The 25773-nt window shown below is 41.2% G+C and overlaps 2 protein-coding genes across 2 annotated transcripts; both read left to right on the top strand.

Annotated features, from left to right (window-relative positions):
* Positions 1-799: 799 nt before the first annotated feature.
* Positions 800-11884, top strand: LOC139640963 (high-affinity choline transporter 1-like). The gene is made up of 9 exons (XM_071515165.1): positions 800-865; positions 5207-5417; positions 6260-6373; positions 7334-7489; positions 8693-8841; positions 9032-9175; positions 9765-9918; positions 10105-10322; positions 10422-11884. Exons 2-9 carry the CDS (start codon positions 5234-5236, stop codon positions 10968-10970), a joined length of 1668 nt encoding a protein of 555 aa, XP_071371266.1. The 5' UTR covers positions 800-865; positions 5207-5233; the 3' UTR covers positions 10971-11884.
* Positions 11885-19182: 7298 nt separating this feature from the next.
* On the top strand, positions 19183-25762 carry LOC139640966 (high-affinity choline transporter 1-like). The gene is made up of 9 exons (XM_071515170.1): positions 19183-19315; positions 19394-19604; positions 20056-20169; positions 20861-21016; positions 22987-23135; positions 23326-23469; positions 24040-24193; positions 24380-24597; positions 24697-25762. Exons 2-9 carry the CDS (start codon positions 19421-19423, stop codon positions 25243-25245), a joined length of 1668 nt encoding a protein of 555 aa, XP_071371271.1. The 5' UTR covers positions 19183-19315; positions 19394-19420; the 3' UTR covers positions 25246-25762.
* Positions 25763-25773: the final 11 nt, after the last annotated feature.

Genomic DNA, 25773 nt, shown 5'->3' on the forward strand with positions numbered 1-25773 from the left:
GATAAAGGCAGTCTGACCTGGTCATGCCATTAACAAAAGCCCTGTATTTCACTGTGGGTAGGACTAGCTTTATAGCATAAAAAACACACCTGTTGTGACATTGTGTTGAAGGTTCATTGAGCCCATGAGTCAAACTAGTTCTCTGAGGATCCATTATATGACCCATTTTTATCACAGTATTAGGAAGTACTAAAGAGTGTACAGAGGATCCTCGCTAAGTTAGGGAGAAGGTGGGATCAGTAAAAGATGAAAAATGGTAATGAGAATTTAACTGTACAAATGTGGTCAGGATGAGGAACAGGAGGCAGCATGAAAGTTGACCAAAGTTTTAATGGAAGATGACGTTTTCACAGAAAGGTACATACATGCACACAGACGAGTTGTAACACTGACTTATATAAAAAGAAATACAAAGATACAAAGATAAGCTAGCATACCGTTTTGTGCTCATGTAGTAATAGGACAAGAACAAATATAGCTTGGAAACATTGTATGAGGGCTGAGTGATGGAAGATAGCTGATGATGTAATGTGTGTATGTCTGGGTGTGTGTGTCTATAAGTGGCTATGTGTACGTATGTGCACTAGGATTAGTGTTTGTGAATGACGGGGAGTTTGAGTAAATCATACAACTACAGAGCAAGGAGCCAATGTGCAACTGACGCAGCAGAGGAGACCGTGAAGGGCAGTGTTGATAAGGCTGGCACTGACACTATGAAGATGTGTTTGTGACAGATAGGTTATCACTAGGACAAGTACTGCGGGCTCATCATGGAATAGTCATAATATTAAAAACTTGACACAGCCGAAGTAATGAGGCATGACTGAAAGCACATGTTGCATCGACTGAGCTATCTGCATATCTGGTAAGAAGCATTTGAACATTGTATTGTATCTGAGGTGGTTGCATTCTGACATTTGAGCATGTGATTTAAAGTTTTGCACTTGAATGTGAGCACAGCATTTTGTGTCTTAACCCTCCTATTATGTCAGGGTCAAAACTGATCAGTTTCTGACTTAAACAGCAGTGAAAACCCCATATATTTTATTTTTTCTGCATGAAATTTTGAGTGGCCACCCCATTACAAAAAGTGAAACATTGTCCACATAGATAATTTTATAAAATCTCTACACCATGTGGGTCCAAAGATTAGAGGTCAAATTTGACCCATTGGTCAAGAAATTTGGATATGCAAACTTTCTCATGTGAATCATTGTCCAGATGGGTCAAGCACACACACACACACACAAAAACAAATATTGTCTCCTGTGAACACATGGTTCAGGTTGTATACACACCCGCACACAGACACACACCTCTGTAGCATAAATGTTGTGTATGCGTCGATTATGTCAAGTCAATTATATCAAGACAAAATATCTGTAAAGTGCACACATACTAGACAGAGATAGTCAAATACGAAATATGCATCCTACATCTATTACAGTCAATATAATCAATAAGATGCTGCAAAATATCTGTTTTCTAATGAAAATGAGTGATGTATCATAAAGGAAATACAGTCTGTATGGACTATGAAATAAAAAACCGATGGGTGACGAGTTGGGTTAAATAAGGTAAATTACTATTGGGGGATAAAATATTTATTGTGACTGCTGTGAGCTGGTTCAGCCATTCTGGGTCAAGAGATAAAGAGATGTAACGGATTTGCTAACATAACAGGAGGGAAAAGCTGACCAAAATATCACTGTTTTTCACCTGACAGTGATGATATCCAATCACTCATTATAATGGCTATTTTTGTCATCCTTGAGTGTGAAAATGTCACTAAACTCTGATAATGAATTTAGGAACCGTTTTTTGTGGTTGTGGGATTAAAAATGACTTTCATACGTAACAAGGGGCACGATCCAATCAAAATGTGACCTCATTGTCTTTATCCCTCCCTCGTTGCACACCCCACAGAGCACCACCTGCTATCAGCTACACCTGCTATTATACAGTAAGCTAACTTGCCAGCATGGCCCAACGTGTTGTGTGCTTCCTGGCTGTAAATCCTAAAGTTTTGAAAGTCTTCACACATGTTCAAAGGACAAAAACTATTTATTCAATTGTTATTTAAGATATTTAAAACTGTTGTTGCTGACTACTCTGTACATTCTTACCAGTGTTAGCGTTCTTACTTATGTTAGCAGAGGAGTAGACAAGCAATGAGTGGTTATTCATCAAACATGTTGACGTTCCAAAACAAACCAACGGACAGAAATCTATCCGTCAATAATTCTGTACATTTTCTGATGGATCAGTGTGGCTGCCAACTAACCTGATGCATGTACGGAACAAATGGATAACACATCACCGCCATACAAAGCCAAACAGAACACAAGCAATTAAAGTGAGAAAAATGTTTTTTTTCTCCCACTGAAAGTATTGTTGGTACAGAAGTGGATAATACGTATAGCTGCATTGAATGGTATAATTTTTGCTGATATAGGCCTAATCATGAGCTTTGACCTTTAAAACACAAAATGTAGTTCAGTTCAGTTCAGCTCAACTTTATTTTACCAGGATAGTCCACTCAGTAATTACACTGGTTTCCAGGGAGTCCTGGGTACATATACTAAAACGAAACAAAACAACAATTAAAAAACAATTGCAATTACAAACATGGCAATGTGTGTGTATTAAAGTCTCGCTTTGAGTTCATGTTTGAAGGCCTGCAAGTTTGATTATTCCCTGGTGGATCTGTTTAGTTGGTTCCATATAATGGCTCCATAATGCTGGAAGCTGCCTTTGAAAGCAACATTTTTGGCCATCCTGATCACGTGACCTCACATTCTGTTTCGCTCCACGGATCAGTCTGGACTTCTAGCCGCCCACATCGATTTCCTGAAATTACAATGTAACCAGGCCAATCAGGGACTGCGTCGTAGTTGATGACGTGAAATACATGCTGCCACTGGCAAAACAGTAATGGCGTCTCCCGAAGCAACAAGCGGTAACGTTAACGTTAGTAGAGTATGGTGAAAAGTAGGGTACTGAACTGGCCTTCTGCTATTGGCTGGTCTCTGTGCCCTGTGATGTCACCTTCTATAGAGTACAACAGGTGGTGACATCACCTGGCACAAAGACCAGCCAATAGGAGAAGGCCAGTTCAGTACCCTACTTTTCACCATTAGGTGTCAGGCTTCACCACAGATTTAGGTTTGGGGTTTAGTTACTCTTTAAACTAAGAATGTGGTCCTAATCCTCTTCCATAGTCCTGGCCTTGATATAACAGCCTTGTAGTTACTTTTTTTTATCATTCACTTCTGTAGCATCAAGAATTGTTGAAAGATAGATTCACGCTAAAAAAAAATCAAAAATCAAATAAACAAAACAAAAACTACTTTTTTCTCAGTCAATTTTCAGAAAAACATCTCCGACAGCCCTGATTTCCCTTGCAGGTGTTGATCAAATCCACACAAGTGGAAACCTATGGAAGTGTATTGCATGCATAATTCAAATGGAAATGTAATATGTAAAATGGCCATGTAATCCTACATTTGAATTTAAATTTGCCACTTGTATGTGCAGTTTTTGGCTCAAAATGAAAACTCTAATTCAATAACGTCATTTGCATTTCATTTAAACAGAGATTCGCACGCTTTATTTTTGGCTTTATTCAAATGATGATGTAAAAATTGTATTTCCCGAACTGCATAGATATGTTTCATGTGATAATGCAATAATGGTGACAAAATTATAATTGATATGTCATTTACCTTATATGGTTTTGCACTCTCTAATAGGGCATTTTACATTTCATTATCAAAGACAATATTATGCTGTAAAGGTGGCAAAATGTAAATGGTTATCCAAATGTAAAAAGCGAAACAGCGCCTCCTGTCTTTGCCATTTAATACACTCGCCACTGCACTGATTCCCTGGCAAAATGCAATTGCAAATGCATTTCGAGACTGCATTAACATAGTCACAGGCGTCCACCTGTCAGTCATCCCATTAAGACCGTCTTGCGTTGCGTAATCAGAAGTTATGGAAGCCCGTTTCCGCCACCTGTTAAAACAAATCTGGCACATTTTTTTTTTTTTTCATCAAGTGAGATTTTTTTCTCAATAGTATGACTTTGTATCTCATAATTATGAGATGCTAAGTCATAATTATGAGATGCTAAGTCATTATTATGAGATACTATCTCATAATTATGAGATACTAAGTCATATTTATGAGAAACTATCTCATAATTATGAGATGCTAAGTCATTAGTATGAGATGATATCTCAAAATCATGAGATACTAGGTCATAATTATGAGATGCTAAGTCATTATTATGAGACGCTTTCTCATAATTATGAGATACTAAGTCATAATTATGAGATTCTAAGTCATAATTATGAGACGCTAAGTCATTATTATGAGACGCCAAGTCATTATTATGAGACGCCAAGTCATTATTATGAGATGCTAAGTCATTATTATGAGATACTATCTCATAATTATGAGACGCTAAGTCATTATTATGAGATACTAAGTCATAATTATGAGATTCTAAGTCATAATTATGAGACGCTAAGTCATTATTATGAGACGCTAAGTCATTATTATGAGATGCTAAGTCATTATTATGAGATACTATCTCATAATTATGAGACGCTAAGTCATTATTATGAGATGCTAAGTCATAATTATGAGATACTATCTCATAATTGTAAGATGCAAAGTCATTATTATGAGATGCTGAGTCATTATTATGAGATACTATCTCATAATTATGAGATGCTAAGTCATTATTATGAGATACTATCTCATAATTGTAAGATGCAAAGTCATTATTATGAGATGCTGAGTCATTATTATGAGATACTATCTCATAATTATGAGATGCTAAGTCATAATTATGAGATACTATCTCATAATAAATCTCATATTTCTAACCTACACCAGCCACTTTATTAATATGTAGTTCACAACTTGGGAAAGGAGAGAAGGCGGGGGGTTCATTTCCCATTCTTTCGCGAAGCGCATTTTCTTTTCAAAATAAAAGCCCGACGTGAGTCGTGAAATCTCCCTAATTATTAATAATTATGCGAAATTTTTAAGAAGATCGCACTAATGTTAAGTTAATGCTGAGCTAGAATAACAAATAGAAAGGTAGGTCTACTGTAGAGTTTTATTGTAATAAATAGTAGGCCTATCATTTCTGGTTCTTCTTGTTCCAACACGTAATTGTGTCTAATTCATCCAGTGAGGCAGTCAGTCAGAGTCTGCCAACATGAGCCTGAACATCCCAGGACTGGTGGTGTTGGTGCTCTTCTACCTGCTGGTGCTGGGCACCGGCATCTGGGCCTCGGTCCGGTCCAGGCGGGTGGAGGAGAGGAGCCGGGGAGACCGGACCGAGATGACTCTGCTGGGGAACCGCGGGATCAGCTTGGTGGTGGGAATCTTCACCATGACAGGCGAGTATAGAACAGGCTGCATGGTGTCGGACTGGACCAGTGCAATCTACAGTAGGGCGACTGTTGTGACCAAACGAGTGAAATGATTTAGCCTACACCTGTTGGATATGTATATTTGATTTGTATTAGTGTAAGGTTTAGCAGTTAAATTAATACATATATTTTAGTTAATTCATATATTTTAGTTAATTTACAAAAAATATATTTATTATGTTTACACAGTAAACTATTTACATATTTATGTTTACACAATTATTATTTACATATTTACATGTTTAAATCCTTACATCTGCATTTTTAAAACAGCTGTAATAATCTGCTGAATCTACCTCTGTGCTTCCCTCACTTTTACCTTAGTTTAAGTCCTTGCTTCTGATTGGTTAGTTCAGACACATGGGAGTCAGAACAAGAAAGTGTTGTGGTTGTAAAAAAGTGATGTGTGGAGAAAGTAAAGTGCTGTTTAATATCTGTCTCCATCCAGCTGTTTCTCTTATTTGAAAGTGATCCAACCACCACCATCGAACCCTCATGTTACATTAGTGTGGAAATATCACCATTAGCTACCCTACCTGGGTCCACAGAAAATGAAATGCTTTAACCAAAAAAATCTGTTAAGTATTTGTATAGGAACCTATAGTGTATATAGTGACCTTATTCAACACACTTTATGGCATTTTTATCTCCTATGGTATATAATCTTCATATAAGGACTTAGGCCTGTGATTTTGCTGTGATGTCTGTGTAGAACTGGACTGTGTCTGTGTCTGTGTGTGTGTGTGTGTGTGTGTGTGTGTGTGTGTGTGTGTGTGTGTGTGTGTGTGTGTGCATTGTGCTTCCTACAGCTACATTTGTCGGAGGGGGCTTCATCCTTGGTCTGACAGAGGCAGTTTACACTCCTAGTATGGGACTGACCTGGGCTGTCATGCCAGTAACAGCAGCCCTGTCTTTCACTGTCGGTAAGACAAGCTTTTAATGACAATACCAGTTTGATAAGTAGTTAGAATCTAAATAGTTATCAATTCTGAGAAGCTATTAAGACTAGCACTTTATTGATAGGGAGATAGCTACTATACGGACAAACATCAGTTCATAGGATGAGACAAGATGTCAGTAACTGAATACTGTGCAATGAAAAGTCAATCATCAGCAAGGGTGTAGGTTTCATTTCAACTGGACAGCAAATCACACTGACATCCTTAGTAGCAGCCTAAATGCAACTCTGCTTTCTCTCACTTCACCAGCAAGATTGAATCTGAAATTAATTTGAAAAAGATACAAATTTATATGAGCAAAGTATGCAGGAATCAAAGAGAGTGAGGGGAATTATTGGTCAATGTGAAATACAGTAAATACTGTATTGCCAAAACTGATCTAAAGGGCAGACATTGATCAAAATATGAAACATATCATGCATTCCACAATGCCCTGCACAGTCTCAATTGTGTTGGAATGCCTTTAAAGGCATGCAGTGCAAGGAAATTCAAAACAAGTCTGTGGATCAGGTGTCTCAGCTCTGGAAAACCAGTTTTTACTGCACTAACAGAAATATGGCCCAGTGTAGGAAAATGCCATATAACCTGTTTGAGATCTCACCTGTGGCTCTGTTGTGCTTTATGAAGAGAAAATGTAAGGCCTATGCTGACTGCTTTGATGAGAATTACTATACAGAACGAAAGATATTGGAATTCAAATAGCCCCATCCTGCAAATCATATTAGCCAAAAAATTTCACAGGAGTGATACATTTCACAATAATTGCCTGCCATCCTGCCAGTCAATAATGTCATATTCTGGGCGTGATCACAGTGACATATTACTCATGAGGTTTCTGCACCAAATATTTGTCTGTGATGTTGTGTCGTAATGACAGCCACACCAATGCAAATCTATCTTGCTGTCTGTGGTTGAATTATAAAGGTGGACTTTTCTTCGCCAAGCCAATGCGAGACAGAAAATATGTGACCATGATGGACCCGTTCCAGATTAAGTATGGGAAGGTCCTGAGTGGAGTCCTGTCTGTGGCACCGCTTATATCTGATATCATCTGGGTGACTGGAACTCTGATCGGCTTAGGTAAGTGACATTGACATCAAAGATAAAGTTTTAAAGGTAAAGTTTCACAGTAGCAGAACTTGTACTTCCTTCTAAACAGACATGATTTGCAGAAAAATGACCATGAAGTTTGAGGAGTGACGTGTCTCATCCCTGACTGACTGACCTGAATTTGCCTCTCTTCTTTGACCATGCAGTGTAGCAATAATGCCATGGTGTAAATATAAAATGTAAATGTGCAAAAGGTTACAGTTATTAAGTTATTATGCATCTCACATGAAATTACACATAAATTACACCATGTTGATCTGTTCTGTCATGTCTCATATTGGTAAATGACTGAAGACTCTATGTTGCATGCATTTAGCAGAAAAATACTCTTCATGGATAAACCCCGCCTCATCAATGGAAAAAGAAATCTCCGCCTGTCATTCAGCTTTATAGCGAGCTACTGGCCTTCTCACTTGTAATGCATATTAATGGACTGTTTAATTCTCCATGCAGTGTATACTATTAGTTATTGATTAATAAATCAGTTATTTTAATCATAAATGAATGCACTTGTAAGCGTTTCTGTCTACATAACTTGTCTCTTTGCTTTTAGTCGTTTTACATGTTTGTTCAATCCAACCAGGAAAGTAGCCAGATGGCGAGAGAAAATTAGCCTAAAAAACTGGCACAAGGCACTGCTGATTATGAATTCCGTTTTTGTAGTATGACAGTCCTACTTCTAGGAAGCCCAAGCTGCGTCTTATCATCCTATGTGTGCTGCATTCATTACCGCCATTTGTGATTTTGAGAGGCAGCAGCACTTTCCCTCTTTGTAGAATTGCAGGAAGAATTCTGAGCATATCAGCCAGTGAAGTGTTGAAGCAGGCTGAAGTGTGCTGCGTGAGTCAAACACACAAAACTCTAGACCACATGCGTCCAAAACCTAGATATAGCCTATACAAAAGGAGATGACAGATATTCAGTGATTGTACTCATTTATATTCGTATACAGATTTTTCAGCATACATGGTATTAAACAAATATACCTCTCCCAACTTTGACTGGGTGCTCTGCCACAAACCAACCACTGTCAAACAGTTATCCTTAGGGAAAAGCACTCAACTGTCACCTCAAGTCAGCCATCTTGCTGGTTTCTTTTGATTCTTTTTGGTATTCTGATCATTTTTATTTTCATAGGAAACATGCTGACTTGTTTCTGAATTACCTTTGTAGGTGCGACCATGAGTGTGATTCTGGATTTGCCCTACACTGTTTGCATCTGGATCTCCGCTGCAGTAGCCATTGTGTACACACTGCTGGGAGGCCTCTACTCTGTAGCCTACACAGACATCATACAACTAATTCTCATATTCATCAGTATGGTGAGTTATTCTGATGTCTTCACCAAATATGACGGTCTCATGCTAAAATTGCACGATTGGGCGTTTGGTAACAAGTCACACTCAACAAGGGAAGAATGTGTTTTTACCAAAAACTCATCATGTAGCAGAGTATATCAAGTGCATTTCCCCTCCAAATGTTTATGTCAGTGGTTCCTTGTGTTTCATGCAGTGGCTGTGTGTCCCTTTCATCCTGATGAACCCCTCGTCAGCTGACATCACCAAGACTGCATTCAACTTTACCTTTCAGGCTCCCTGGGTCGGTACATTGGAAGCAGAAAGAGCCTGGAGGTGGATTGATAATTTCTTACTGCTGGTAAGGCTTACATGCTTCAGTTTTCAGGTCGGGACACATGCAAACGTTCATGAGCACTGCAGATAATCTAAGAGTAGCAAGTTTTTTTGATATGAGGTCTACTTTTCACTTTACTGCAGTTATATTATCTACCAGCAAGTTATTTTCACTTCATTACATATGCCTAGTATTCATTCTCACACAGAGATTTACAGACATTGCCACATATAGGAATAGGCCTGCACACATGCACATTTTTTTTCAGTTAACATTCTATACATAAAATAGCATTGACAATGGGTAGGGTGACACATTTCTATGAAAAAATGTTCATTCATTATTTTGTCTGGTAAAAATTATTCTTGGCAAATAATTCCTTTTTCATTTATCAGTTCTTGACAGGTGAGCCAAAATTTAATTTCAGACACTACATGCAACCCTTCAAAAATGTATATGCTTTTTGAGTTGCAAGGACTTTTGGAGTTGTGAGGATGGATGTTTTGGGGGCCCTTCCTTTAGTCCAATCCAATCCTTTTTTTCAATTTGGAAAGTGAATAATATGGCTCAAAGCAAATGTAGTAACGGTGGTTTCCACTGTTTTTTTTATGAGGCTTTTGGTAACCTGGGCTATCAGGACTTCCACCAGCGGACCCTGTCAGCCTCGTCTTCAGCCACAGCCAGGATCACCTGCTTCACTGCAGCTGCTGTCATCTTCATCTTTGGAATCCCTTCAGTGTTGATCGGAGCCGTCGCAGCATCAACAGGTACAACGGATTTATTGCAATAGAATAGAACAGAACAGAATAGAATAGAGTGTAACCATCCTCATCTTTTAAACATTCTTTCTTCCCCACCTTAGATAGTGAAAGTGTGTCCACACACTAAGCTTACACGCTAGGCCCTGGACTTGCTATTTTGCCTGATGTCCCAATTGTATGTTTGGGTCTCAGACTGGAACTTGACCTCGTACGGCTCCCCGTCTCCATACGAGCGTGGGGAGGCCGGTCTGGTCCTGCCCATCGCTCTGCAGCACCTCACTCCAAACTACATCTCCATCATCGGGATCGGAGCCGTAGCCGCCGCGGCGATGTCGTCGACAGACTCTGCTCTGTTGTCGGCCACTTCCATCTTCTCCACCAACATCTACAAGAACATTGTGAGGACCAAGGTAAGATGGTCCAGGGGTAATTTACTGTGTCTGAGAGAGATCAGAAGGTGAGAGAAAAGCCTCCAGGTGTTTTTGTCCCTGTGTCTCCCTTCCCTCCAGGCATCAGACAGGGAGATCCAGTGGGTGATCCGAGTCACGGTGGTAGTGGTGGGCTTGGCCGGCACGGCGCTCACCTTCCTAGACAACAGCATCATGGTGTTCTGGATCCTGGGCTCAGACATAACCTACACCATCATGTTCCCTCAACTCATCTGCGTCCTCTTCTTCAGCATCTCCAACGGCTACGGCTCCGTCATGGGCTTTCTGGTCGGGGTGTCGCTGAGAGTGTTGTGCGGGGATCCGTTTCTAGGGCTACCGACCGTCCTCCACTTCCCAGGGTGCACTCTGGAGGACGGTGTTTACGTCCAGCGCTCCCCCATCAGGACCATCTGCATGCTGTCTACCATCTTCGCCACTCTGTCGTTCTCCTGCCTGGCTTCACTGCTCTTCAACAACGGGCTGATCCCTGGGAGGTGGGACGTATTCAAAGTGAAAACCCAGCGGCCACCACAGGAACTAACATTAACGAGTACCAACACCAGCAAAGCGGACAAGGAGGATGATAAATCTGAAGTCCAGAATGAGAGCGCATTGATGCTAGATACGTAATGTTAAAACAAATCAACAGGCCTGAAAGAGGAATGATTTATGGGATGCATACATCATATTTCTTATATGGAGCTGTATTATCATTTCTCAGGTATATACCAATGCTTACTTTTTTATAAAATAATCAATTCATCACTCTGTTCAAGCACATATCAGGATATTACAGGTTATAATTTTGTTGGTCACATGCCAAAAAGGTCAAGACCCACTGATTAGATTAGATTAGATTAGATTAGATTAGATTAGATTAGATTAGATTAGATTAGATTAGATTAGATTCTTTAATGACCTCACAGCCAGGCTGGTGGAATTTGTTTTCAATACATTAAGCAAGGTTCCAACATAAAAACATCAGTACAACATACAATCAGTACAATATACAGTACAGGACCCACATCACAGTAGAGTAAACATAACATATATTGCACAACGTTTGATGGCCATAGTAAGAGATAACTGAATATGACACAGAACATCATAGACACAGCATAGACAAAATGGAATTGTCAGAGGGAGTTCAGAGTCTGTATGGCAGTTGGAAAGAAGCTGTTTTTAAAACAGGTTGTTTTGGTCAGCAGAGAACTGTAGCGCCTCCCAGAGGGCAACAGCTGGAAAACATGGTGTGCTGGGTGAGTGGGGTCAGAAATTATTCTTGCCCTTTTCACTGTCCGTTTGTGATGAAGTGATTCGATTGATGGGAGGGGGATGCCAATGATTTTGGATGATTTGTTGACAATGCGCTGTAATTTATTTCTGGCTTATTACATTTTAGTGGGTATAGTATAGGAGTGGGTTTATTATATATACTTTTTTTATTGTACTTGAATAAAAAATGGTAAATCTAACCTTTTTTGCATAGAATATAGCTCATGTTTATCAACACTGCAAAAAGCACTGTGCTGTGTTGTGCAACATAACCGGATGTAAAGGCTATGGTGCCTAGTTTTCACCATGTCTATACTGTCATTCGGCCGTTTGGTGGCAGTACGTGCCATAAAGTCCAACTGTTGTAAGTTATGACTACTGAAGAAGAAATCAAGGAAGTGCCTGGAAATGTAAACAGTAGAATGGCTGTCAAGTGCAAGAAGTAACCGTCTGACGGTTGATTTTCCCATGGCCCGCAAGTTGAGTTGATATCACAACTCTCCCTTCATTATAATTTATATGAGGCATGTGGTACAAAACGTCAATTGTGTAGCCATGAAATTAATATAAAGGGTTAGTGTGCAAGCAGGTGAAATTATCATTGCTGTTACCCTCATTGCTGTAGTGTAGTGAAGTGTATCCCCGATGCATTATAGGTGGAGACAACATTTTATCCTGGCAAGACAATCCGTTTTGGAGGAGCATACAGTTGAGTATGTGACGGGCGATAGCTATCATTCGCTCCCACATGGCACCCATGTGGGAAGCATGGGGAGGATTGAAGACCCAAGTACACTTCTGGTGTTTGAGGTACTTCTACACATTTCCCAAGCTGGGGCTTGGTGCATCCATTTTCAGCTCTCGGCAAGCACCGATGAAATTAGTGCCGCAATCCGAGTGTATCTGCTTTTCTGGGTCCCTGAGCACAAAAAACCTTCTTAAGGCATTTATGAAGCTGCTGGCACTCATGGTCTCAATGACTTCTATGTGTACAGCTGTGATGCACATGCATGAGAACAACACGGCCCACCGTTTGCTGTTGGTGTGTCCTCCTCTAGTCCTGCATGAGACCACTTCCCAAGGCCCGAAGACATCAGTGCCCACGTAGGTAAAAGGTGGTGCTACTTGCAGGCGTTCAGCTGGTAAGGCCGCCATCTGATGATGATCTGATCATCTAACGCATTGGTTCTCAACTGGTGGGTCGCGTCCCGGGCCCATTTTGAGTGGGTCGCCGATGTGTGCATGAAAAAAAAATAAGTTGAGGGAAAAAGTCTACAGAATTTCTGATGCTGCGCTTTTATTTTGAAGGACATACCATTATGCAGCGCGCGTGCAGTAGCGTTTGCTGCCAGCGTTGTCATGACAGTAACGCGGTCATTTGAGCATTTGTAAACATGGCGAAAGGCAAATACGACACCGACTACATTAAATATGGGTTTTCTTACATTGAGGACAAAAGAGAGGGACCAAAACCTCAGTGTGATGTGTGCAGCGAAGTGCTGGCACATGAAAGCATGAAGCCATCAAAAATCAAATGCCATTTAGAAACGAAACACTCCGCTTATAAAGACAAACCTGTCGAGTGCATTCAAAGATGACTCCAGGATCTTAAGGCATCGCAAAAGTGTCTAACGTCTTCATGTTCCAAGCAAGAGCAGGCACTCCGTGCATCTTACCACATAGCTCACCATATTGCAAAGTCCAAGAAGCCCCACACCATTGCAGAAGGTCTTATCTTACCTGCAGCCGTTGACATGGTCAGAGAGGTGCTGGATCAATCTGCAGTGGATAAACTGATACCATAAGTAAGCGGGTTGAAGAAATGTCCGATGACATCAACCAACAGACCACAGCTCGCATCAAGGCAAGTGCTCACTATGCATTACAGATGGACGAATCCACAGACATATCTCACTATGCGATTTTACTTGTTTATGTGAGGCATGTGTGGGAAGGGGACTTGCAGGAGTAAGTTCTCTGCACTAGAGATCTTCCCACCACTACAACTGCAGAGGACATTTTCAGTACTGTGGATTTGAACTTGGGTTCGGTGGGCCTAAGCTGGGATATGTGTGTCGGAATCACAATTGATGCCTTTAATACTGCGGGTCTGCGGGTTTGCAGCAAGCATTTCCTGAGCTCGCCTGAGAATGCTGATGGCCTCTGCTTGGATGACTTTAGTCCATCATCAACGTAGAAGTCGTGCTTGATGAACCTCCTGGTGTCACTCCCATAGTCCTCTTCCTCTGCCCTCCTGAGACCATAAATAGCTACAGCAAGGGATGGGCTTTTGCCAAAGATATGCACACACATCCTGTAGTTGATGACATCACTGCAGAGGTTGTTGTTGCCATACCACAGGAAGCAGAGAAAGTCCCTGTGGTCCTCCCTCACGACAAAACAGTGAAACATGCTGAATTTCAGCAGTGTTACAGGATCAGGCCCTGTGAGAAGCATGTCATTGAGTGAAACTGCCTTGAATGGAGGCTGGAATCAAAAACGAATCGGATCTGCTCTGGTTTTCTAGGATGGTAGACACCAAATGAAGGGAAGGACCAGCACTCTTGACTTTCTCGAAGTGCCTTCTCGATGTGCCAGTGCAGAAATGTCATCTCTGCATGTTGGTTGATGAGCATCTTCTCCATAAACTCTAGTTAATGTGCTTTCATCTGTGGCCTCTTGTCGAGAGTTTGGTGAAGAGAAAAGAGGCAATTATGGGCATATTCTCGGTTGTTAGGTAACCGTCAGTGGTGGAAGAAGTACTCAGATCTTTTACTTAAGTAAAAGTAGAAATACCACAGTATAAAAATACTCTGTTACAAGTAAAAGTCCAGCATTCAAAAAGTACAAAAGTATTAGCATCAAAATGTACTTAAAGCAACAAAAGTAAAAATACTCATTATGCAGAATGGCCCATTTCAGAATAATACAGTATATATTATATTATTGAATTATAATTATTGATGCATTAATTTGTAAGCATCATTTTAATGTTGCAGCTGGAAAAGGTGGGGCTGATTTCCACTACTTTATATACTGCAGGGTAGCTTACAGTAATCTATACTAATACATCACAATTTATCAGTTGATTATATTTTGTATTAATAATCTGAATCTGCAAAGTAACTAGTAACTTAAGTTATCAAATAAAGGTAGTGGAGTAAAAAGTACAATATTTCCCTCTGAAATGTAGTGGAGTAGAAGTATAAAGTAGCATAAAATGGTAATACTCAAGTAAAGTACAAGTACCTCAAAATTGTACTTAAGTACAGTATTTGAGTAAATGTACTTAGTTACTTTCCACCTCTGGTAACCGTCGCCTAAGCGACTGGAATGGCAGTGGCGCCACCCAGCTATTGGAGCCATCTTGACAGACCTCTGTATCCATGATCTGAAGGAAGCGGACATCATCGATCGGTGGTACAAGCTTGTGGACACTGGTGGGATGATGAAAGACAGACTGGACTAATCTCTCTGATGATGCACTGTCTGGGTCACCCAGCAGTGGAAGGTCTTTATCAGGAGAAGTTTAAGCGACTATCTCTTTGACTTTGATTTGGCTGATGCATGGTGTCAGGTAGGTTGGACAGCCATTTTCAAGGATGGATGTCTTGAATGTGTCCACTTGAGATGGCCTATGTGCACCTCCCAGACAGACATCGCCGATGACGACCCACCTAGGGCTGCAACTAACAAATATTTTCATTGTCGATTAATCTGTCGATTATTTTCTCGATTAATCGATAAGTTGTTTGGTCTATAAAATGTCAGAAAATGGTGGAAAATGACGATCAGTTTTTCCCAAAGCCCAAGATGACGTCCTCAAATGTCTTGTTTTGTCCACAACCCAAAGATATTCAGTTTATTGTCATAGAGGAGTAAAGAAACCAGAAAATATTCACATTTAAGAAGCTGGAATCAGAGAATTTTGACTTATTTTTCTTAAAAAATTACTCAAACCGATTAATCGATTATCAAAATAGTTGGCGATTAATTTAATAGTTGACAACTAATCGATTAATCGATTAATCGATTAATCGATTAATCGTTGCAGCTCTAGACCCACCCCAGGTCCAGCTTTTGGGCAAATGGGGCGTCATGGGGTCCAATGATTTGTTTTCTTACTTTATTTACCTGTAAGATGTCTCTTCCCAACAAGAGTAGTATGTCAGCCTTTAGGTAGTCGGAGATTTATCTTCCAATCCGATGACTCAATGATAAAGCCCACAGCTCTTATGCCAGCTGTCTGCTTGAGTCCAGCACACATCTTGAGTGTGTATGGCTGCCAGGATGAAGTGCTGAGACATGACGGACACTCCTGTATTCACTACATTCTACTTCCATTTTGCAGTCCTTAGCAAGGTGGTTTGAGGAGGCACAACAGTAGAAGCATATGGAAGTTTCTTTGAGGAAGTGTTTGCGATCCTCATAGCTCTTCTCTCTAAAGGCTCTACACTTCCTTAATGGATGCGGCTTGTCATGGATAGGGCATCACTTGCTCAAATTCACTGGTTTGTTTGGATCTTCTACTTAAGGTTTCGAAGACACTTGAGTCTTGTGAACTGATATTGCCATCTTTCCATATCTATCTGATCTTTGTTTCTTTACAGGTGTGGTGTGGAAGGAGGGGATGTTAAAGCTCACGCTAAATACACCAAGCAGCGCTTATTTAAATAAATTCAAACTTTTTGAGCAATTGTAATCTCAATAGTAGAATAGAATACAATAGAATAGAATAGGTAATATCAGTAGTAGTATTTGGACTATCAGTAGCAGAAGTAGCAAGAGTAGTAGTAGTAGTGGCAGCTAGTAGGAGTTGTAAAAGCAGCAGCAGCAGCAGTAGTAGCAGCAGCAGTCATAGCACACTACCAGCAGTAATAGCAGTAGTGGCAAAAGTAATAGCTTTAGTAATTTTAGTAGTTGTAGTAGGAGTAACAGGATTAGTAGCAGTATTAGTTGCAACAGTAGTTGTAGTAGTAACAGTAGAGGTAGTAGTAGCAGTATTAGAAGTAGTAGTAGCAGCTGTAGTAGAAGAAATAGTGGCAGTAGTAGTAGAACAAGGGGTTTTCAACAAACTTAACTGTAGTGATCTTTTTGATATTATACACAGTAAGCATTCTGATATTCTGGATATAGTTTATATAGAGACAGATATAGTGAACATTTATGGTTCTGAAATTTACTGTAATCACTGAATATGAGCAAAGACAGTTTGTTGTAAAGACAAGGTTCACTCAAAATGTGTTTCTATAGCAGCAGAGTACCGCAAGGTGTACACAAAACAGAAGCTTGATACATTACACTATTTTACAGTAACAGTGACTCATAGAAACCCATAGATACCACCTTCATTGCCCTGCTTCACGTTGTCAGAAACAGCCATACAGGTTTTCTAACAGGCCTTTATGTAACTGTGAAGTGATTAGCCATTCTGTTGCAGTTTTACTAACCCGGGCAATGTCACCTGAAGTGACAAGACACGATTGATGTTGGTGTGACAGAGGCAATCTCACCCAGTCTGACCTGGGCTTTCATGCCTTAACAACAGCCCTGTCTTTCACTGTGGATAAGACTAGCTTTAAAGCATAATAAACACACCTGTTGTGACATTGTGTTTATCACATCAAGTATTACAAAACACTAAAGAGTGTATAGTAGATCCTTGCTTAGTTAGAGAGAAGGTGAGATCACGAAAAGATGAAAAATGGTAATGAGAATTTATTCTGTACAAATGTGGTCAGGATGAGGAACAGGAGGCAGCATGAAAGGTGACCAAAGTTTTAATGGAAGATGACATTTTCACAGAAAGGTACATACATGCACACAGAGGAGTTGTACACTGACGTATATATTAAACAAAGATAAACTGGCATACCATTTTGTGCCCATGTAGTAATAGGACAAGAACAAATATAGCTTGGAAACAGTGTCTGAGGGTGACGGAAGATAGCTGATGATGTAATGTGTGTATGTTTTATATGTGTCTGTGTGTATTTGTGTCTATAAGTAACCTACAGCAATCTGCATATCTGGTAAGAAGCATTTGAAGGTGTTTGTGTCTTAACCCTCCTATTATGTCAGGGTCAAACTTAAACAGCAGCAGCATTCCTGCATGAAATTTTATGACTTTTTTTTTTTTAAAGATTTATTTTTGGCATTTTATGCTTTATTTGAGAGATATAGCGAGAGAGAGACAGGAAGGTATGGGAGAGAAAGCGAGGGGAGGACATGCAGCAAGGGACCACGGGCCGGAGTTGAACCCGGGTCGCTGCGGGAAGGACTGAGGCTTATGGTACGCCCCTACTCCGTGAGCCACCAGGGCGCCCCAATTTTATGACTTTTACTAGAGTGGTCACCCCATTACAAAAAGTGAAACATTGTCCAAATAGATGATTTTATGAAGTCACTACACCAAGTAGGTGAAACATTTTTAAGACATTTGGATACAAACTTCCTCATGTGAATCATTGTTCAGATGGCACACATACACACACACACACGCACACACACCTGCAGCATAAACATTTTCATCAAAACAAACAAAATATCTGTCAAGTGTTCATCTACTAGACAGAGATAATCAACTCTAACTACAATAATCCAGGGTGATTTACAATAAGTGTAACTATAGAAAAAGCTTAAATTCTTTGATCATCAAAATTACATGCTGAAAAAAAAAAAGAATGAAATCGAACATTATTTTGTGAAATTCTATCATCTTATAATTATTTTGTTATTATTTTGGCATAGCAGACTAGGCTTAACCTAATGCATGTGTGGATTAAATGGATAACACATCACCGCCATACAAAGCCAAACAGCAGTAAGAATACAAGCAATACAAGTAAGAAAAATGACTTTTTTCTCCTATCCTACTGTAAGTGTTGGTACAGAAGTGGATAGTATATTGTGGTGCCTTGTGATACCAGCAGCTGCATTAGCATCAAACACATGAGTATTTTAAGTATTAAGCCTGCATTTATTCTTCACAAACCTGACATTTTCCTACCTTACAATATGTGGGTCTAAGTTGATAATCACAAGCTAACAGGCTAGTCTGGGTAACAAGCTAATAATAACTTATCAGCTCATCTAAAGTTTTCTAAATTGATGATTGTTAGCAATAGTTAATATTTTCACCTCTAGTGAGCACCATGCTGCTCCTAGTCCTGAGAGAGAGCACAGAGCTACTTTGTGTCTGCAGTGGCAGAATGAAGTGGAGAAAACGGCATAGCCTACCCAATGCTTAATATATTTATTAACCAAAATTTGTTGCATAATAAAGCACTTGAATGGGATCAATCACATTTTGGCACATCAGGTTTCATGGAAAATTCCCACTTTCCCAGTTTGTTGGGTAATTGATGTGCACTCTTGTAATTAGGCTACAATATTTCCTACAGCACTTGAACTCAGCATAGGCTAATTGTAACTATTACAAAGCAAAGGTAGAAACTCCACAGTTATTGGTCTTTGCCTCTGTTATCCTCCCGTTTTTGTACCTAATTATTGTATTTTTTTACCCCCAAGAATTTATAATTTAGCAATATACAGAAATAATATTTTTTGACAAAATGCCTTATTGCCCTTTGCCCTGGTCTGGAACTAACAGCCTCTGAGTTAATTTTTTATCTTCCAAATCCCTGACAGCCCTGATTTCCTTTGCATGTGTTGATCAAATCTACAGCAGTGGAAACCTAGTAAGTGATATTTTTTTTTGTGGAATCTTGTTCTTCTTGTTCCAACACACAATCAATGCATGTATGTATTTCATCCAGTGAGGCAGTCAGTCAGACTCTGCCAACATGAGCCTGAACATCCCAGGACTGGTGGTGATGGTGCTCTTCTACCTGCTGGTGCTGGGCACCGGCATCTGGGCCTCGGTCCGGTCCAGGCGGGTGGAGGAGAGGAGCCGGGGAGACCGGACCGAGATGACTCTGCTGGGGAACCGCGGGATCAGCTTGGTGGTGGGAATCTTCACCATGACAGGTGAGTATAGAACAGGCTGCATGGTGTCGGACTGGACCAGTGCAATCTACAGTAGGGCGACTGTTGTGACCAAACGAGTGAAATTATTTAGCCTACACCTGTTGGATATGTATATTTGATTTGTTTTAGTGTGGAAATATCACCATTAGCTACCCTACCTGGGTCCACAGAACAATGAAATGCCCTTAACTATAGTGTATATAGTGACCTTATTGGACATACTTTATGGCATTTTTATCTCCTATAGTATAGTTCATATAGGGACTTAGGCCTGTGGTTTTGCTGTGATGTCTGTAGAATCAGATTACTATTAGTTCTTTTTCATGAGGGTTAGACATCAGTGTGAGCAAATACACATTGTAGATACAGCATGACCATTGGTGGTTTATATATGCTGCAGAAAGGGAGAATTGAGTTTTGCATTCATCTGTGTGTGTGTGCATTCCTACAGCTACATTTGTCGGAGGGGGCTTCATCGTTGCTCTGTCAGAAGTAGTTTACACTCCTGGTATGGGACTGACCTGGGCTGTCATGCCAGCAGCAGCAGCCTTGTGTTTCACTGTCGGTAAGACAAGCTTTTAATGACAATACCAGTTACCAATACCAAGAGAAAATGTAAGGCCCATGCTGACTGCTTTGATGAGAATTACTATACAGAACCATTATACTACTGCTATTTGCCTGACAACAATACCACAGCCCACAAAAAAAGGAGAATATTGTGCTGCCGCTGTGCTATCACAGCACTTTGGTGTTAATAGGTGGAGTTTTCATGGAGTTTTCAAAGTCAAACTAAAATCAAACAAAGTGGATTTTAACATTGCCACATAATACATGGTCAAAGTTTGGTACTGGTTGTGTTTGGAGTTAATGCAAATGAACTGCAACGACATCTTGAAATTTGAAACTTTTTTCCCAGCCCACATTGGTGAATGAGTTTTCTTAGTGTTACAAATTTGACTGTTGCTGACTGACTGTTTACTCTTGTGAGATATTGGAATTAAAGTAGGCCCATCCTACATATCATATTAGCCTAAAATTGGACAGGAGTGATACACACATAAAATAATTTGCCTGCCTGCCAGTCAATAATGTCATATTCTGGGTGTGATCGCAGTGAGGTATTATGCATTAAATTTGGAGATATGAGGTTTCTGCACCAGGACACCAAATATTTGTTTGTGATGTTGTATTGTAATTAAGAGGGAATCCAAGGGATCCAAATCTATCTTGCTTTCTGTGGTTGAATTATAAAGGTGGACTTTTCTTCGCCAAGCCAATGCGAGACAGAAAATATGTGACCATGATGGACCCGTTCCAGATCAAGTATGGAAAGGTTGTGAGCGCTGTCCTGTCTGTGGCACTGCTTATATCTGAAATTATCTGGGTGACTGGAACTTTGATCGGCTTAGGTAAGTTACACTGACATCAAAGATAAAGTTTTAAAGGTAAAGTTTCACAATAATACTTCTTGTACTTCCTTCTATTAATAAGGTACTGCACAATAAAGAACAGACAGGATTTGCAGAAACACCAACACCCTGGATTTGCAGTGTTGGACATGCACACAATTTTTGTTACTCAGAGCCATGCATGTGCCAGGGGTGGTCAAGAAAATCTGGCGTCGCTTCGGCAGGGCAGTGGCCGATCTGTTTGCGTCCAGAGAGACTGCACACTGCCCACTGTACTTCTCCATAGGGAGAGACGAACCCCCCCGGGCATCAATGCCATGGCACACCAATGGCCTCAGGGACTGTTGTATGCCTTTCCCCCATTCAGTCTTCTTCCAACCCTGCTGCAGAGAATTTGGGAGGAGTAGGTGAGGCTGATCTGGATGGCTCCAAATTTGCCACAGATGACGTGGTTCTCAGGGATTGCTCCCCTCTTGGACGGGAGGCCATGGGAACTTCCAGTTCGCCGGGAACTTCTGAGTCAGACACAGGGAGCCCTGTTCTATCCCTTTTCACAGGGACTCTGGGCCAAATTCTGGGCCTGGCCCCTGAGAGGCCAGTTTGTTTGGCATGGGTCTCACGCAGTCAGTGGTTCAGACCATGCAGGGTGCTCAAGCACCATCAACGAGAACAGCATATTCATATTGCTGGGGTCTCTTTGAATCATGGTGCAGGGCTAACCATGTTGACGCACTGACATGTACAGCTCAAGAGGTGCTCCAGTATCTGCAGAGGCTACTTGAGGCAGGAAAATCACCTTCAACCCTTAGGGGCATGGTGGCAGCAATCAAGGCCGCTCATGCAGGCAGTAATAGGCTTGCCAGCAGGAGGCTGGCCACCGTCCTGACATGGGACATGGGTTGTGGTAATGATCCAGCAGGCGTATAAAGGAACTGGTGCACCGGCACCAGTGGGAGTGAGTGTGCACTCCACAGGGGCCAGAGGAACCTCATGGGCCTTGAGGCGAGGCGCCACCCTCTCAGAGATTTGTGCAGCTGCTACATGGTCATGTCCATCTACTTTTGCCAGATTTTATTGCTTGAATGTGGCTGCTGGCACCTCTGCTGTGTGACGCTGGGTGCCACTACGCAACAGATGACATATTCACTGTTCCCCTGTGCCAGGTGGCCCCTCTCGGCCCGGCCAGGGAGGTGTCTTGTATCCTTGTCAGTTCGTCTAGTAGGCCATGTGAGCGGCCTCTACCCTTTCACACCCAACCTTAGCATCTTACATTGTTGGCCATGCTTTAGGCGCCTAAGCATAGGGCTTCTGCCCTATGCTTCTGCCCTATGCTTAGGCTCCCCAGCAAGGTGTATATTTGTATGATAGTGTTTCACAGGGTTTTTTGTTTTGGTGCACACTTGGAGTACTTGAGGGGCTACATTTGCTCTGTCTCCTTGTTGTGTGTCTTTCAGAGACCTTGTACATATAGATTATGTAACTATGTGCAGAGATAGTGTCGATATAATAGAGAATGTTCGCTTACATTGTAAACTTGGTTCTCTGAATGAAGAGACTATCTCTCCAGGTCAAGGCTGCTTGGGAACACATTCCAATCAATGTTAACCAGTGAGTACGCACACCTGGACTTAATATACCCGTGCATGGGCCACGTAGTGGTGTGTCTTAAAGAGATATCCGCATCAACTGCCCTAGTGGGGTCAGTCCCCACACATATGGAATACGTAACTGTGGAGAGATAGTCTCTTCACTCAGACAGCCACGTTTACAATGTAACCGAACAATCCAGACAGTATAGAAGAGGAATAATCTAAAAATTCTTTTGACCAGAATCTGTTTTTTGAGTGTGCAAAGAGATCTATCACACTTTCATTTAATTCTGCTAATGTGTAGCCGTAAATAAAATGATATATTGACTGAATAAGCAATTATTACAAAGTAGTGTGCATGTGTGTGAATTACCTTTGTAGGTGCAACCATGAGTGTGATTCTGGATTTGCCCTACACTGTTTGCATCTGGATCTCCGCTGCAGTAGCCATTGTGTACACACTGCTGGGAGGCCTCTACTCTGTAGCCTACACAGACATCATACAACTAATTCTCATATTCATCAGTATGGTGAGTTATTCTGATGTCTTCACCAAATATGACGGTCTCATGCTAAAATTGCACGATTGGGCGTTTGGTAACAAGTCACACTCAACAAGGGAAGAATGTGTTTTTACCAAAAACTCATCATGTAGCAGAGTATATCAAGTGCATTTCCCCTCCAAATGTTTATGTCAGTGGTTCCTTGTGTTTCATGCAGTGGCTGTGTGTCCCTTTCATCCTGATGAACCCCTCGTCAGCTGACATCAACAAGACTGCATTCAACTTTACCTTCCAGGCTCCCTGGGTCGGTACATTGGAAGCAGAAAGAGCCTGGAGGTGGATTGATAATTTCTTACTGCTGGTAAGGCTTACATGCTTCAGTTTTCAGGTCGGGACACATGCAAACGTTCATGAGCACTGCAGATAATCTAAGAGTAGCAAGTTTTTTTGATATGAGGTCTACTTTTCACTTTACTGCAGTTATATTCACTTCATTACATATGCCTAGTATTCATTCTCACACAGAGATTTACAGACATTGCCACATATAGGAATAGGCCTGCATACATGCACATTTTTTTTTCAGTTAACATTCTATACATAAAATAGCACTGACAATGGGTAGGGTGACACATTTCTATGAAAAAATGTTAATTCATTATTTTGTCTGGTAAAAATTATTCTTGGCAAATAATTCCTTTTTCGTTTATCAGTTCTTGACAGGTGAGCCAAAATTTAATTTCAGACACTACATGCAACCCTTCAAAAATGTATATGCTTTTTGAGTTGCAAGGACTTTTGGAGTTGTGAGGATGGATGTTTTGGGGGCCCTTCCTTTAGTCCAATCCAATCCTTTTTTTCAATTTGGAAAGTGAATAATATGGCTCAAAGCAAATGTAGTAACGGTGGTTTCCACTGTTTTTTTTATGAGGCTTTTGGTAACCTGGGCTATCAGGACTTCCACCAGCGGACCCTGTCAGCCTCGTCTTCAGCCACAGCCAGGATCACCTGCTTCACTGCAGCTGCTGTCATCTTCATCTTTGGAATCCCTTCAGTGTTGATCGGAGCCGTCGCAGCATCAACAGGTACAACGGATTTATTGCAACAGAATAGAACAGAACAGAATAGAATAGAGTGTAACCATCCTCATCTTTTAAACATTCTTTCTTCCCCACCTTAGATAGTGAAAGTGTGTCCACACACTAAGCTTACACGCTAGGCCCTGGACTTGCTATTTTGCCTGATGTCCCAATTGTATGTTTGGGTCTCAGACTGGAACTTGACCTCGTACGGCTCCCCGTCTCCATACGAGCGTGGGGAGGCCGGTCTGGTCCTGCCCATCGCTCTGCAGCACCTCACTCCAAACTACATCTCCATCATCGGGATCGGAGCCGTAGCCGCCGCGGCGATGTCGTCGACAGACTCTGCTCTGTTGTCGGCCACTTCCATCTTCTCCACCAACATCTACAAGAACATTGTGAGGACCAAGGTAAGATGGTCCAGGGGTAATTTACCGTGTCTGAGAGAGATCAGAAGGTGAGAGAAAAGCCTCCAGGTGTTTTTGTCCCTGTGTCTCCCTTCCCTCCAGGCATCAGACAGGGAGATCCACTGGGTGATCCGAGTCACGGTGGTAGTGGTGGGCTTGGCCGGCACGGCGCTCACCTTCCTAGACAACAGCATCATGGTGTTCTGGATCCTGGGCTCAGACATAACCTACACCATCATGTTCCCTCAACTCATCTGCGTCCTCTTCTTCAGCATCTCCAACGGCTACGGCTCCGTCATGGGCTTTCTGGTCGGGGTGTCGCTGAGAGTGTTGTGCGGGGATCCGTTTCTAGGGCTACCGACCGTCCTCCACTTCCCAGGGTGCACTCTGGAGGACGGTGTTTACGTCCAGCGCTCCCCCATCAGGACCATCTGCATGCTGTCTACCATCTTCGCCACTCTGTCGTTCTCCTGCCTGGCTTCACTGCTCTTCAACAACGGGCTGATCCCTGGGAGGTGGGACGTATTCAAAGTGAAAACCCAGCGGCCACCACAGGAACTAACATTAACGAGTACCAACACCAGCAAAGCGGACAAGCAGGATGATAAATCTGAAGTCCAGAATGAGAGCGCATTGATGCTAGATACGTAATGTTAAAACAAATCAACAGGCCTGAAAGAGGAATGGTTTATGGGATGCATACATCATATTTCTTATATGGAGCTGTATTATCATGTCTCAGTTATATACCAATGCTTACTTTTTTGTAAAATAATGAACAGTTTTCAGCCTCTAGGCCATTGGATGGTGTCAGAATTCATCACTCTGTTCAAGCGCACGTCAGGATATTACAGGTTATAATTTTGTTGGTCACAGGCCAAAAAGGTCAAGACCCACTGATCAGCCTTATTGCATTTTAGTGGGATCTAAAACAAACTTACTGGAAGCCTACACTGACTTTAATGTCTTAAGTTTTGTTATGTATACTACACAGGTGCCAATCAGATGTTGAACGTTTTTAAAAACATATATATGTAAAATTTAAAAATTGTATTTGAATAATAAATTGTAAATCACACCTTTTTTTGCATAGAATATAGCTCATGTTTATCAGGCTGCAAAAGGCACTGTGCTGCTGTGTTGTGCAACATAACCACATATAAAGGCTGTGGCGCCTAG

This window comes from Centroberyx affinis, unplaced genomic scaffold (assembly GCF_046629955.1).
Source record: "Centroberyx affinis isolate AG114_WGS23_722 - 3 ecotype Tasmania unplaced genomic scaffold, CSIRO-AGI_Caff_v1 ptg000318l_1, whole genome shotgun sequence".
Taxonomy (NCBI): Eukaryota; Metazoa; Chordata; class Actinopteri; order Beryciformes; family Berycidae; genus Centroberyx; species Centroberyx affinis.